This window comes from Rhinopithecus roxellana, chromosome 2, assembly GCF_007565055.1.
Source record: "Rhinopithecus roxellana isolate Shanxi Qingling chromosome 2, ASM756505v1, whole genome shotgun sequence".
In the NCBI taxonomy this organism is placed as follows: domain Eukaryota; kingdom Metazoa; phylum Chordata; class Mammalia; order Primates; family Cercopithecidae; genus Rhinopithecus; species Rhinopithecus roxellana.
The window spans coordinates 100,109-115,371 of NC_044550.1; the positions used below are offsets into that span (position 1 = coordinate 100,109).

General features: G+C 39.7%; 1 protein-coding gene across 1 annotated transcript in view; it reads left to right on the forward strand.

Moving 5' to 3' along the window:
- Positions 1-15,263, forward strand: part of HERC5 (HECT and RLD domain containing E3 ubiquitin protein ligase 5) — a 52,742-nt gene that overhangs the window by 20,989 nt on the left and 16,490 nt on the right. The window contains exons 12-16 of the mRNA XM_010356902.2: positions 460-649; positions 4,169-4,323; positions 11,445-11,558; positions 12,394-12,504; positions 14,461-14,631. Coding sequence (XP_010355204.2) covers positions 460-649; positions 4,169-4,323; positions 11,445-11,558; positions 12,394-12,504; positions 14,461-14,631 — 741 coding nt within the window. The remainder of the gene's footprint in view (positions 1-459; positions 650-4,168; positions 4,324-11,444; positions 11,559-12,393; positions 12,505-14,460; positions 14,632-15,263) is intronic.

The following is a 15,263-nucleotide window of genomic DNA, read 5'->3' on the forward strand; positions in this document are numbered from 1 at the left end:
CGGCTCACTGCAACCTCCGCCTCCCAGGTTCAAGCGATTCTCCTGCCTCAGCCTCGCAAGTAGCTGGTACTACAGGCATGCGCCATCATGCCCAGCTAAATTTCGTATTTTAAGTAGAGACAGGGTTTCACCATGTTGACCAGGATGGTCTCGATCTCCTGACCTTGTGATCCGCCCTCCTCGGCCTCCCAAAGTGCTGGGATTACAGGTGTGCTTGATCTTCTTCATGCACCCCAATAATTGAATGGAGAGAATACTTACTGTATATTCCAAATACCTCCAATATTTTGGAGGCTAGGTGAGAAAGGATGTAAACAGGGGTTTTAGAAAAACTAAATGATTATTCTCGTTTAGTAGTAGAATGACATTCCAGCCTCTTCACCTTGTTTTATTACCATCAGTTCCACCCTGCTTCCACTGAGTTTTGAATGCCTTTTCCCTATTCCTTTCTGACCACAGATAACCACCTGCCTCAAAGATAATCTGCTCAAAAGACTCCCATTTCATTCTCCATACCAAGAAGCTTTGGAAGTTTTCTTCCTTCTCCCAGAATGTCCTGTGATGCATCTTTCTAATAACTGGGAGAGCCTTGTGGTTCCATTTGCAAAGGTTGTTTGTAAAATGAGTGACCCGTCTTCACTGGTTCTGGGTAAGATTGATCATTTGAAGATACTTTACCTGTTTTCTCAGTGGAAAGACATGTCTAGTAAAGTGACGGCAAAACTTAGATAATTATAAATGTATTCATTTTTTTTTGTTCGTATCGTTAGCATACTCTAAAGATACTGTAACAATACCACAGTCATCTGAAATAGATTATTCTAGTACTTAGTTTCCTTGGATACACACATGGCTTTGTCATGATTTCCTTAGTTTCCAACTTTTCACTGTGAAAAATTTCACAAATAGAGAAGTTGAAAGAATAGTATAGTATACCACAGGCAATAAGTAGTACACCTTGCTAGAGTGCAGTGGTGCAATCATAGCTCACTGTAATCTTAAACCCCTGGGCTCAAGCGACCAGGATGTTAAATTCTAAACTTGTAATTGTATTTATTCACTGAAAAGTTTATTACAAGTGTGCTTTTGTAATTATGATATATGCTGAATACCCATGTACCCTCTACTGTAGAGTCAGCAATAATAAATATGTTGTCGCCGGGCGCGGTGGCTCAAGCCTATAATCCTAGCACTTTGGGAGGCCGAGACGGGCGGATCACAAGGTCAGGAAATCGAGACCATCCTGGCTAACACGGTGAAACCCCGTCTCTACTAAAAAATACAAAAAAAAACTAGCTGGGCGAGGTGGCTGGCGCCTGTAGTCCCAGCTACTCGGGAGGCTGAGGCAGGAGAATGGCGTAAACCCGGGAGGCAGAGCTTGCGGTGAGCTGAGATCCGGCCACTGCACTCCAGCCTGGGTGGCAGAGCGAGACTCTGTCTCAAAAATAAATAAATAAATAAATAAATAAATAAATAAATAAATAAATAAATAAATAAATATGTTGCCATGTGTGCTTTCTGTTTATGTAAAGATTACATTTTATTTTTACTGAACTATTTGAAAATAAGTTGAAGACATGAGATTTCACTCATAATATTTCACCATTCATCTAAGAACATGGAATCTGGCTGGGAACGGTGACTCATGCCTGTAATCTCAGCACTTTGGGAGGCTGAGGCAGGCAGATCACCTGAGGTCAGAAGTTCAAGACTAGCCTGGCCAACATGGCAAAACCGCAACTCTACTAAAAATACAAAAATTAGCCGGGCTTGGTGGTGCATGCCTGTAATCCCAGCTACTCGGGAGGCTGAGGCAGGAGAATTGCTTGACCTGAGAGGCAGAGGTTGCATTGAGCTGAGATCGCCCCATTGCACTCCAGCCTGGGCGACAGAGTGAGACTCTGTCCCAAAAAAAAAAAAGAACATGGAATTCTGTATTACCCTGGCATCATTATCATATCTAAGAAAATTAGTCATAATTTTATAATATTATCCAGTATCTAGGTCATATTCAATATCTAGGTCACTTCTCTTCTTTTCCCAAAAAAAGTATTTACAGCATTTTTTTTTTTCTTTTTAAATCTCATTTGAGGCCAGGAGTTGGAGGCCAGCCTGGCCAAAATGGTGAAACCCCATCTCTACTAAAAATACAATCAATCAAAAGAAAGGAAAAGAAAAAGGAAGGAAGGAAGGAAAGGGAAGCGGAGTGGAGGGGATGGGAGAGGAGGGGAGGGGAGGGGGAGGGAAGGGAGGGGGAAAGGGGAAGGAAAGGGAAGGGAAAGGGAAGGGAAGGGAAAGGGAAGAGAAGGGGAAGAAAGGGGAAGGTGAGGGAAGGAGAAGGGGAAGGGAAGGGGTGGGGGAGGGGAAGGGAAGGAGAAGGGGAAGAGAAGGGAAGAAGGAGGGAGTGAAGGAAGGAATGAAGGAGGAAGGAATGAAGGAGGAAGGAAGGATGCAATCCTGGTCAGATGTCTTGTAGACTGTCCCACATCCAGACAGTCTGATTGTTTCATCCAATCCCTGTATTTCCAGTACACTGCAAGTAAGTTCTAGGGGCATGAATAGATTTAATGGGATTTTTGACATACATAGCATATTCAGCTCAAGGAAGTCCATTCTTTATGTTTTATTAAAACTGGGTAACATGATAAGTGATGAAAAGCTACTTTAAAATGGTTTTTGTTTTTTAAAATGCTGAAATATGTTTTCTAAGAGTTAAAAATCTCAGACTGGGAGCACAAAAAGAAAATTATGCAATCACGAACAATTTTTAATTTTTAACACATTATACTGTTTCATCTCAGCAAAAATGTGATTAATTTTGCTCATATATTTTCACAAATTAATTACATCAGGTTTGTAGTTCTATTAACTGTAAAGGAACTTTTCCAGGATGTTAAATTATTAGTAGTATTTTTTAGTAGAGACAGGGGCTCACTCTGTCACCTTGCTGGAGTACAGTGGTACAATTGTAGCTCACTGTAATCTTGAACTCCTGGGCTCAAGCAACCAGAAAGTTAAATTCTAAACTTGTAATAGTAATTGTATTTATTCAGTGAAAAGTTTGTTACAAGTGTGCTTTTGTAATTATGATATATACTAAAATATTTTGTTACGTGTTTCAGAAAATATTGGCTACTTTTTTCCTTCAAGAATCTAAGTAAAATTACATGATAATTATATTTACCTTCCTTGTAAAGGTCAAATATGCAGAGATAGATAATAAAATAGTGGTTACTAGTGGATAGGGGTGGAAAGGAAATGTGGAGATGTAGTTCAAAGGCCACAAAGAAGCAGATGTGTAGGATCAAGTTTAGAGATCTACTAGACAATACAACAGGAGGACTATAGTTAATAACATTGTATTAGGGATTTTATTGTTGTTAAATAAATAGATGTTAGCTGTTCTTGTTATGAAAAGAAAAATTTTTTTTTGAGGTGGGGTCTTACTCTGTCACCCAGGTTGGAGTGCATTGGCACAATCTCAGCTCACTGCAGCCTCTACCTCCCAGTCTGAAGTGATTCTCCCACCTCAGCCTCCCGAGTAGCTCCCGAGTAGCCTCCCGAGGTGGCACAGATACGTGCCACCATGCCCAGCTAATTTTTGGTATTTTTGGTAGAGACCAAGTTTCTCTATGTTGCCCAGGCTGGCCTCGAACTGCTGAGCTCAGACAATCCACCTGCCTCAGCCTCCCAAAGTGCTGGGATTGCAGGTGTGAGCCACCATGCCTGGCCTGCAAAAAAATGTTAATTTGCTTCACTATAGTAACAATTTTACTGTTTATATGTATCCCATTACATTTTGTAGGCCTCAAATATACACAATAAGCTGGTGAGGTGGCTCACGCCTATAATCCCAGCATTTTGGGAGGCAGAGGTGGGCGGATCACCTGAGGTCAGGAGTTCAAGACCAGCCTGGCCAACATGGTGAAACCTTGTCTCTATAAAAATACAAAAATTATCCAGGCATGGTGGTAGGTGCCTGTAATTCCAGCCACTCAGGAGGGTGAGGCAGAAGAATTGCTTGAACCTGGGAGGCAGAGGTTGTAGTGAGCTGAGATTGTGCCACTGCACTCCAGCCTGGGCAACAGGGCGAGACTCCGTCTCAAACAAACAAAAAAACACAATAAAACTCATTTTTAAAACAATTTGCTTTCCTTGTATTCCTCAGAAGAGTATTGGGCAACTCTGCAAGAATCCACTTTCAGCAAACTGGTCCAGATGTTTAAAACAGCTGTCATATGCCAGTTGGATTACTGGGATGAAAGTGCTGAGGAGAATGGTAATGTTCAAGCTCTCCTAGAAATGTTGAAGAAGCTGCACAGGGTAAGAGTTCCTTTAGAAACCTCTGTGTTTTTATCTAGCAGTAAAAATTGCCTTGCTTTCAGCTGGCTTGAATCTTTAGCAGACTCCTGTGAGACATACGAAGTTTATATTGCTATTTTTTTAAATGTTGTTTTTTGTAAATTACATCATACATATAAAGAAATATATATATATAAAATACCTATTTAGAATTCAAAGAAAAATAATAAAATAAACATTAGTGTCCTTACCACCCATGTTAAAAAAAATACAACATTTCCAGTACTTTAGAAATACCTGTGTACTTTAGAAATACCTGTGTACCCCTCATGGATTGCAGCCTCTCCATCTCACAGAGATAGTCATGATCCTGGATTTTGGGGTAATCATTCCCTTGCTCCTACTGTTTTAGAACTATATGTATGTATTTATAGACACTACAATGTTTAATTTTGCTATTTTCAAAATTTATGTCAATGGAATACATGCTTCTTACACTCAGTGTTGTTTTATAGATTCATCCAGATTAATGCTTATGGCTGTATTTCATTCATTTTTCACTCTGCAGTATAGTTCATTGTATGAATATACCATACTTTGCTTATCCATTCCAATATTGACAAATACATATGCTGTTTGCAATTCTTGTGTGTGTGTTTTTTTTTTTTTTTTTTTGGTCTTTTTGGGAGTTCCTCTATGAGAAAACATTGCTGCTATAATATATTTTTGCTCATAATCTCTTGGTGTTATTGTGTCAAGAGTTGGTTCTGGTTTTCATACCTAGTTCTAGAATTGATAAGCTATGGATATGTGTGTGTTGCTCTTTCCTGGTAGTGACAAACTCTTCAAAAGCAGTTGGACCAATTTAAATTCTCTCCAGGAGATGATGATAATTTCCGTTGCTCCATTTTGAAAATATTTTTGATACAAAATGATACCAAATTATGGTTTTAATTGTATTTCCCTGGTTCAAATGCGCTAGAGCATATTCTCATGTTTATAATTGCAGTATTTGTTTCCTCTTCTGTGAAATGCCTGTCCTTGACTTTTGTTCATTTAAATGATGTTTGACTTTTTCTTACTGATTATAGAATTCTTTTGTTTTGGATACTACTCCTTTGTCAATGGTATGTGTTGCAAATATTGTATCCTAGTCTTTTGCTTTATGGTGTTTTTTGACAAACTCACATTCTTAATTTTATTGTAGATAAATTTGTCAATCCATTTCTTTTTACTCCTTGTGTCTTGTTTTAAACTTCTTTTCTCCCATAAAGGATTTTGATTTGTTCGAGACAGGTTCTCCCCTGTCATCCAGGCTGGAATGCAGTGGCTCAATCTCGGCTCACTGCAACCTCTGCCTCCCAGGCTCCTGTGATCCTCCCACTTCAGCCTCCAGAGTAGCTTGGACTATATGTGCAAGCCACCATGCCTTGCTAATTTTTGTATTTTTTGTAGAGATGGGGTTTCACCCTGTAGCCCAGGCTGGTCTCAAACTCCTGAGCTCAAATGATTCACCCACCTCAGTCTCCCAAAGTCCTGGTATTACAGGTATGAGCCACTGTGCTCGGCCAATATTTGACTTTTTCTTACTGCTTATAGGAATTCTTTCTATTTTGGATACTACTTCTTTGTCAGTGATATGTGTTGCAAATGGTGTATCCCAGTTATAGCTTGTCTTTTGCTTTTATGGTGTTTGGCAAACTCACATTCTTAATTTTAATGTAGATAAATTTGTCTATCCATTTCTTTATATAATTTCACTCCTTGTGTCTTGTTTTAAGCTTTTTTTCTCCCATAAAGGTTTTAAATTATTACCCTAAATCAGGGGTCGGCAGCTTTTTTCTGGAAAGGACCAGATAGTAAATATTTTAGGCTTTTTGCGGCATGTGGTTTCTATCACAACTGCACCTACTCAGCTCTTCAGGAGTAGCATGAAAACAGCCACAGGCAATACAAAAATGAATGGTCATGGCTATGTTACCAGTAAGACTATAAAAATAACAGAGGGCTAGATTAGGTCTCTAAAACTGCCCTAGATAGTCTTCTAAGAGGACAATAGCCAAGGCCAGAGGAAGAGTGTAAATGGAGGCCTATATACCATATGTCTAATATTTAAAAGGTCAAAAACCTGTCTGACAAACTGTTAATAAAATATACTGCCCTCCTCCTTTGACAAATAAACCTTCATAATGACAGGGGAGGCCAGGTTTGAATTCAGAAATCTCAGTCTTCTTAAAATTCTACATTGAAAAGTGGCGGCTTGCTGGGTTTGATGGCTCATGCCTGTAATTCCAGCACTTTGGGAGGCTGAGGCAGGCAGATCACAAGGTTAGGAGTTCAAGACCAGCCTGACCAACATAGTGAAACCCCATCTCTACTAAAAATACAAAAATTAGCCGGGTGTGGTGGGCGCTCCTGTAATCCCAGCTGTTTGGGAGGCTGAGGCAGGAGAGTCGCTTGAATCCAGGAGGCAGAGGTTGTAGCGAGCCTAGATTGTGCCACTGCACTCCAGCCTGGGTGATACAGCAAGACTCCATCTCAAAAAAAAAAAAAAGAAAAGAGAAGTGGTAGCTTAAATGCAGCCCTCTGCTCTTCTTTTCTTCCCTTGGTTTTGTCCCACACCAGAAGGCGTGTCACATGCCCATATGTGGACACCTCAGCCCATATGTCTGAGTTCTATCCCACCTCACACCATAGACCCTCCTTAGCCAACCCTGAGACTGGAGGGTCTCAGTTGTGACATAGTTCACTCTCTAGAGACCAAGAAAGGGGAGAGGCCTGTGCCAGAAGCAGACCTGGAACCATTTGAACATGGAATCCTAGGTCCTGGGTATATGTAGCCCAATCTAGAAGGGGATGTGTGGGCTGAAAATAGACAGGTCCCCCTGGCCCTGCAGACCCCTTATTCTGGGGGAAGAGGCTTGGCTGGAGGAGAGCCACTGCAAGAACCATGGTCCTAGGGCAGAGGACACTCTTGTCCAGGTCTAAAGGAAATACTGACTTTAGCTTTGCATTTCACAATTTACTGTTTAATGCAATTAGAAACGTACTGTAAATTTATTTTTATTATTTTTAATGTGAAAAAGTTACCCTAGCACCACGTATTGAAATGCTGCCTTTTCTCCATTGATAGGCAATACAAACTGTTGTGAATCAAGTTTCCATGTGTGGGTTTCAATTTTGGGTCCTTTTGTACCATGAGTCCACTATACCATGGGTCCTTTTGTATGGCTGTACATTAATTGTTCATATCTAGTAAGAGAAGTACCCTAGCCTTGTTTCTGAAGTGCGTCTTGAATATTTTTGGCATACAAATTTTGCTAAACATTTACCATATATATTTCTAAATTGCCTTGTCAGGTTATATACAGAGAGACACACACACACACACAGTCTTATTGAGAATTTGATTGGAATTACATTCAATCTATAGTTAATTATTTATATGTCTGTGTTTCACTATATTGACATCTTTACTATTGTGAATCTTCATAGCATCTACCTCTCCACTTATTAGTTGTCTTTCAGTAAAGTTTTGTTATTTTACTATTAAAGTCTGTTTAGTCAAATATATCCCAAGACATTTGCATTTGTTACACTATTATAGTGTCTTAAAATTATATTATCTGTTGCTGGTGTATAGGAATGCATTGATTTTTGAATATTAATTTTTTTTTTTTTTTGAGACAGAGTTGCCCTCTGTTGGCCAGACTAGAGTTCAGTGGTGTGAGCTCTGTTCACTGCAACCTCCACCTCCCGGGTTCAAGTGCTTCTCCTCTCTCAGCCTTCCAAGTAGCTGAGATTACAGGCACGCATCACCATGCCTGGTTAATTTTTGTATTTTTAGTAGAGACGGGGTTTCACCATGTTGGCCAGGCTGGTCTCGAACACCTGGCCTACAGTGATCTGCCTGGCTCTGCCTCCCAAAGTGTTGGGATTACAGGTGTGAGCCACTGCACCTGGCCTGAATATTGATTCTTATATTCAGCAAATTTGCCAAATTCTCAAATTTGCCAAAATTTTGAATTTTTTATGTTTTCTTTTTCCAGTCCATATACATTTTATTATTTTCCTTTGTCTTGCTCTAGCTAGGGCTTCTAATATGATGTTAAATAGAAGTGGGGTAAAAGTGGGTACTTCTTTGTGATTTTAAAGGAAATTTTTTTTCATGGACTATTCTTAGTTTCCAAAGGAAATGCTTTTAGTATCACTTACTTATAGGGGTTTGTTGTTGTTGTTGTTATTGTTGTTGTTGTTGTTGTTTTGAGTCGGAATCTCACTCTGTGCCCAGACTGGAGTGCAGTGGTGCAGTCATGGCTCACTGCAGCCTTGAACTCCTGGGCTCAAGTGATTCTCCCACCTCAGCCTCCTGAGTAGCTGGGACTACAGGCATGCACCACCATGCCCAGCTAATTTTTTCATTTTTGGAGAGACAGGGCCTAACTATGTTGCTCAGGCTGATCTTGAGCTCCTGGCCTCAAGTGATTCTCCTGTTTTGGCCTTGGTCTCCGGAAGTGCAGGGATTACCCGGGTGAGCCACCACACCAGCCCTATAGGCTTTTTTTTCCTTTTTTTTCTTGAGACAGAAAAAAAAAGAGCCTGTTGCTCAGGCTGGAGTGCAGTGGCACGATTTTGGCTTACTGCACCCTCTGCCTCCTGGGTTCAAGCTATCGTTGTGCCTTAGCTTCGTGAGTAGCCAGGAATATAGGCACATGCCACCCTGCTCGGCTAATTTTTTAGTTTTTAGTAGAGATGGGGTTTCGCCACATTGCCCAGGCCGGTCTCCGACTCCTGACCTCAAGTGATTTTCCCACCTTGGCCTCCCAAAGTGCTGGGATTACAGGCATGAGCCACTGTGCCTGGCCTTCTGTTAGGTTTTTGAAAATAACCTTTGTAGGTTAAGGGTATTTCCCTCCTTTTAGAAATTATTCCACATTTCAAATCTAATTGAATATTGACTCTCTTCTTTGAAATTCCAGTTATTGATATGTTAGACTTTCTCGGTCTATTTGGCATGTCCCTTAAGCTTTCTGTCATATTTTCCGTCTCATTGTCTCTCTGTACCCCATTCTGGATAGTATTTCTTCAACCCTGTCTTCCAGTTCATGAATTCTTTTTTCAGTGATTTTGGTTGCTATTAGTACTACCTTTTAAGTTTTTATCTCAAGTATTAATGTTTTTCATTTCTAGATACTCGAATTTGTTCTTTAAATTATAAATAATTTGCTCATTATTTATAATTCCTTCGTTCTTTTCACACTTTCCTTTTATTTATCTGAATATATATGCCTTATAACTCAGGTATCTGAAGTCTTTGCAGGTCAGTTTCTGCTGAATCTTCCTCCTGGTGTCTTTATCCTCATGTATTTTGTGATTTGTGTATGTGTGAGAGCTGTCCGTTTTCCTTGGAACTTTATCTTTTGGAATTACCTGAGGACTGGCTTTCTTCACAGAGAATTTTCTTCTGCCAGGCTCCTGGAGATACCACCAGTTTGGTAGTACTTTACATTTTTGGCTTGAAGCTTTTTAGAATTTGGTGGTAAAGTTGAAGGAGAGCTCTTTTGTAATTATAGATCCTATGGGGGATAATTTTTCCCCAGCTCAGCACCATTTGAACTTGGAACAGTTTGCCTTGTGGTCCTGGGGTCAAGGTGGAGGTGGAGTGATTGATATGGCAGTGGGGAAAAGAGCTTATTCATTTCTAGTTCATCCTTACCTGATGGTTTAACCCTTTTGGGTCTCAGACTTGTGGGGATAACTTCTATGGACTCCCTAATTTGAACAGTCTGGGCTTTGCCTCCTTTCCCCAAAGCCCCAACCATTGAAAATTGAAGTTTACGTTCACCAGGTTGGGCAGATGCTCTCAAGGCAAATGCCACTTTCATTTGGTTTTTGACCTGATTATTCCATCTACCTAAAAAATCAGTAATGCCTTTAAACATGTTTGTTACAGCTTTTCCTGTATTTCTAGGTGTTTTCAGTGGATCAGGGTACCTAATATATCATACTGCTGAAGAAAAAAACTGCCATACTATTGAAAAACAATGGTTATTTTCAACAGTTTTAAATTTTTTATTTTACAAAAGGGAAAGGTTAATGACAAATAATTTTTGTTTTGAAAAAATGAGAAATTTATTGAAGAGCTCTGGGAAGGTGTATTCTAACAAGCTTTTGCTACTTACAAAGAGAATCACAAGAAATACTGAAGCAGCAACAAAAGAAATCTTCAGGGGATCCCGCTTTGTCCTTTGACCCTAATAGATAACATCAGAATATTTGATATTTGTCAGGCTCCGCACCTCAGCAGGAGGCTACCAGACACCATGAAGATGAAGCACCCACTTTCTCTGTGACTCTGGAGACCTTGAGGCTAATAATGATAATGCAAGGCCAAGATCATCAGATCCAGAGAGCCATAGTTAAAGGGTGAAACAGTCTCACCAGGCTTTGGGTGGTAGTACTGGGAGGCCTGGAATATTTGAGGTCTGGACGAGAGTCAGTAAAAACATTCTAGACACATGGTTTCAGTGCATATAGCCAAGATGAGTTTTTAGAAGACCACCTGAGAGTAATTTATTTCAGGATAACGCCCATCCAAGTCAAATACTAACAGTCACTAATGCCCGAAGTGTCTAGTGTCATTATTATTCATTGTCTTCACAACATGCCAGGGTGTTCATGTGTCTGTCATAATAGTCATAATAACCCTGATCATATCATATGAGATGGAGGGTTGGAAAATTTCCTCTCGGTAGGGGAATGTTCCACAAATGCCTCAGCAGAGTGAATGCCTATAAGGTAGTATATTATTAAGTCCTGAAGACTAAGACCTGAAGAACTGGACCCCAGAGTACTTTGGGATACTGTTTTTTTTTTTTTTTCTTTGGATTGAAAGTTCTTTAAAATTTTTCTATGAATTAAAAATAACTAGAAGTTTATCATTATATCATCAATCTCTACTATTAAATCTTAGATATTTATGTTCATGAAAATTTGGGGCTTTGGCAATGGAGGAATTGGATAGAATTTTATTCTGGTCATTATAAGGGTGTTTCATTTACAATTTGATAATCTAATTAACAGCTATTAAGCAAAATTGTCTTTAAATATAAAACTTTTTCACAAGTCATATTTTATTTAAGGTAAACCAGATGAAGTGTCAACTACCTGAAAGTATTTTCCAAGTAGACGAACTCTTGTACCGTCTCAATTTTTTTGTAGAAGTATGCAGAAGATGCTTGTGGAAAATGACTGTGGTAGGTATAGCATGTTTAAAGGGGGAAATTGATAATCAGTGAGTTAATATAGGCATTTCTTGTCCTCTGCAAAATTGCACAATAGAAATAGCAGGGCTTGTGGGAAACGTGAAGACTCCTCAAAATCTATGCAATTTTGTAGTCAGAGTTCCAGTGGAAAAATGATTGACACCTTGGGAGATGACTATGGGAATATGAAAAATGCACAAAAAGGAAAGGGTAGAAATCTATCTACACTGTAATTGGAGAAGGACTAGTGGAGCTCTGATACCTTTAAAGTGGTCATAGAAGGCAGTGAGACTCATTAGGAGTCAAGAGCCAAGACCTGTGGTAGAGTGTCTTGGATGTAAGCACTCCTTTTTCATTTTCTGAAAATACAGTTGAAGGGCTCCTACTGCCAAGGTAGCAGCTGGCCCGAAGTCTCTCTTTCTTTCTCTGAAGGTTGTAATTCTCCTTCTAGCACATCAACTCTTGCCCAGCAAAATTCATATATGAGCTAACCAGCTACCCATGTTATATCATTCTCTGTTTACCAAATGCAACTGAGCTTATTCACATGGCAGAAACTCAGGTTTCAGCAGAACAGAGTCTTTGGGAAAGCATCCAAAGATTATAATTAATTGCTAAATTAAATGGGCACTAAACATTCTCTATATACCTTTCATTGATACATATAAAACACATTTTCTACTACTAGTACTATGGACCAGTAATTTGGATTGCTTTTGTTGGAAGTGCTGAGACCTTAAACCATCAGGGATGTAAGGCTGTGAGGTAAAGTGTAAGGTTTCTCTGTCGCTTAACTTATAAGAATTGTTGTCATTTCCATTTTTAGGATTCTTCAGAAAATGCAGGATGCTGGGTCATATTCAGTCACTTTCCATTTATCTTTAATCATCTGTCGAAAATTAAACTACTACATACAGACACACTTTTAAAAATAGAGGTATGTATGCCTATTTGTCTTCATTAGCATAAATCACATGCTGAGTGCCTTCTTAATCATGCAATATTTTGGGGGTGATAAGAGAACCAACTACCAGTGAAACCAATGGTTGTGGCATTCAAGTAGCTTACACTCTAATGAAGAAGGCAAGGCAGACTGTCATAATTTGGATCATCTTCACCTTAAGGCAAATTAGGGCCTTGGTAGCAAGGGATGGAGCTTGGACAACTGGCCTAGTTGTTGGGTTTTTACCTGAAGTTGGCAGTGGCAGCCTGTAGTTTTCTGAATAGTACTCAAAGAGGTATAACAGACTTGGGCTTGACTAGCACCTGTGTAAGGAGGCACAATCTAATGAAAAGATATGGTAGCAGGAATAGAGGTGGCTGAGGATTCCTGAAATTAGGAGCCCAATAAATGGCTACTGCTCTGTGATGGTGCCATAATAGAGGTTTGTACAGATTCCCCCTTTTCTATATACAGTACTGTTACTAACTGAGGTGGTTATGTTTGTAGATATATCCAGCAAAGTGGATGGATATTTTATCAAACGTTAACAAAATATTTTACCACCAAAGTAGTAAAATTGGGCAATTGAAAATTCCCAAGGAATTGTATGAGATAATCCCTGCCTCATTGCAATTTTATAAGGATTAAATTTGTTAATACAGGTAAAGCATTTAAAACTGCCTCACTCAAAGTACCCAAAGGGTTGGGTATTATTATCACTTTTACATATGCAGACATATGTTATATGTATGTATAACATTCAAATATATGTCCTTAAAGCAGATAGTTTAATATAATGCATTTACCATAATAAAAATGGGAAATTGATTTACGAGTTCTGAGTATGACTAGAATGAAATATTTAACAAAGGGAAATCAAAGCAAAAAAGATAAAAGAACTTTGTTTTGCTTCAACTCTTACAACCTATTCTCTCCTGATTTTAAACAAGGTTCCAGAGATAATTTCATAGAAGTAGTATTTGACTACTCCTTTTTCTGCTAAAAGCATAGACTTTTTTTTTTTTTTTTTTTTTTTTTTGAGAGCATCTCCCTCTGCCGCCCAGTCTGGAGTGCAGTGGCATGATCTCGGCTCACTGCAACCTCCACTTCCTGGGTTCAAGCGATTTTCCTGCCTCAGCCTCCCAAGTACCTGGGATTACGGGCACCTGCCGCCACACCCAGCTAATTTTTGTATTTTTTGTAGAGACAGGGTTTCACCATGTTGGCCAGGCTGGTCTCGAACTCCTGACCTCAAGTGATCCGCCTGCCTCAGCCTCCCAAAGTGCTGGGATTACAGGTGTGAGCCACTTCACCCGGCCCCAAACCATAGACTTCGGTGACCTAAAATTGCCATTTGGTTTCTGAATGGACATTCTGTCTGTCTGTCCATCTTTCCCTCTCTCTTTCCCCGCTTGTCTGTCTTCAATTAACTTCTTAGGTAAATTCTGCCTTAAAATCTCTTGTCTAGGTTTTTTTTTTCCTGGGATAGGCTCTTTGGTGACATCTCTCACACCTGGATTTTTTTCCTGCGGCCTTTTTGCTTTCTAAGCATCTGAACTTCTCTTCTGAATGAGAAAGCATCATGTTGCAGTGCACTGTTTCAATGGATACCAATACATCTCTTAGCCTGTTAATAAGTAGCTTTGGTATCTTAAGCATTAATAATTGTGTGTATAGGAGAAAGTGGTCTGATAAAACCTGCAGTTGGTAACTTACTTGCTCATCCAGGTTGGCTCCACAAAGGCTTTGATTCTTCAGGTCCCTTGTTTCCTCTGCTCACTGAGACTAAATACTAATGTTATCATTTATCTTCAGTGGTGCATATAAGGTTCTTTTCATAAAGGTGACCTGCATTTATAAGCAGAACCAGTTTATTCTGCTTTCCAAATTTTTACTTAGAGAGGGCCAATGGTAAAATGAAGTGTAATATTTCTGTTTCTGTTTTGCTAGGGTAAAAAACATAAAGCTTATCTTATGTCGGCAGCAATTGAGGAAGAAAGAGAGTCTGAATTCGCTTTGATGCCCACGTTTGATCTAACAGTCAGAAGGAATCACTTGATTGAGGATGTTTTGAATCAGCTAAGTCAATTTGAGAATGAAGACCTGAGGAAAGAGTTATGGGTAAAGTGTAATTCTCACTTAATGTTTTTGCTGCTGAGAAAAGAAAAACATAAAAAAAAGTAACAAAGGGTTTCATAGGAAGTTATCGTCCTTTGCCACAGAGGTTGTTTATTTTAGGGTTCCTCTGATTCCCTAGTTTGCCTTTGAGTTTTGGGTGATAGCTGTGGGCACTCATTGAGTATGTTTGGGCTAAGAACAGCAGGCAAAGTGGTTGTTCTCCCCACACCCTGCTCAGGTAGATAGTTCAGTCTTGGCCCTAAGAGGTACAGTCCCTTCTGAGGTCTGGCCTAGCCTGGCTAGCTCCACCATTGAAGGGTTTCAATGAGATGGTTAGCATAGAGGAGAATTAAGGGGTTTTCTTCTTATGCAGTAACCTAAATTGGCACAGGCATGGTGACTCACACCTGTAATCCCAGCACTTTGGGAGGCTGAAGCAGGTGGATCACCTGAGGTCAGGAGTTTGAGACCAGCTTGGTCAACATGGTGAAACCCTGTCTCTACTAAAAATACAAAAATTAACTGTGTGTGGTGGTGGGCATCTGTAATCCCAGCTACTCGGGAGGCTGAAACATGAGAATCACTTGAACCCAGGAAGCAGAGGTTGCAGTGAGCCGAGATCATGCCACTGCACT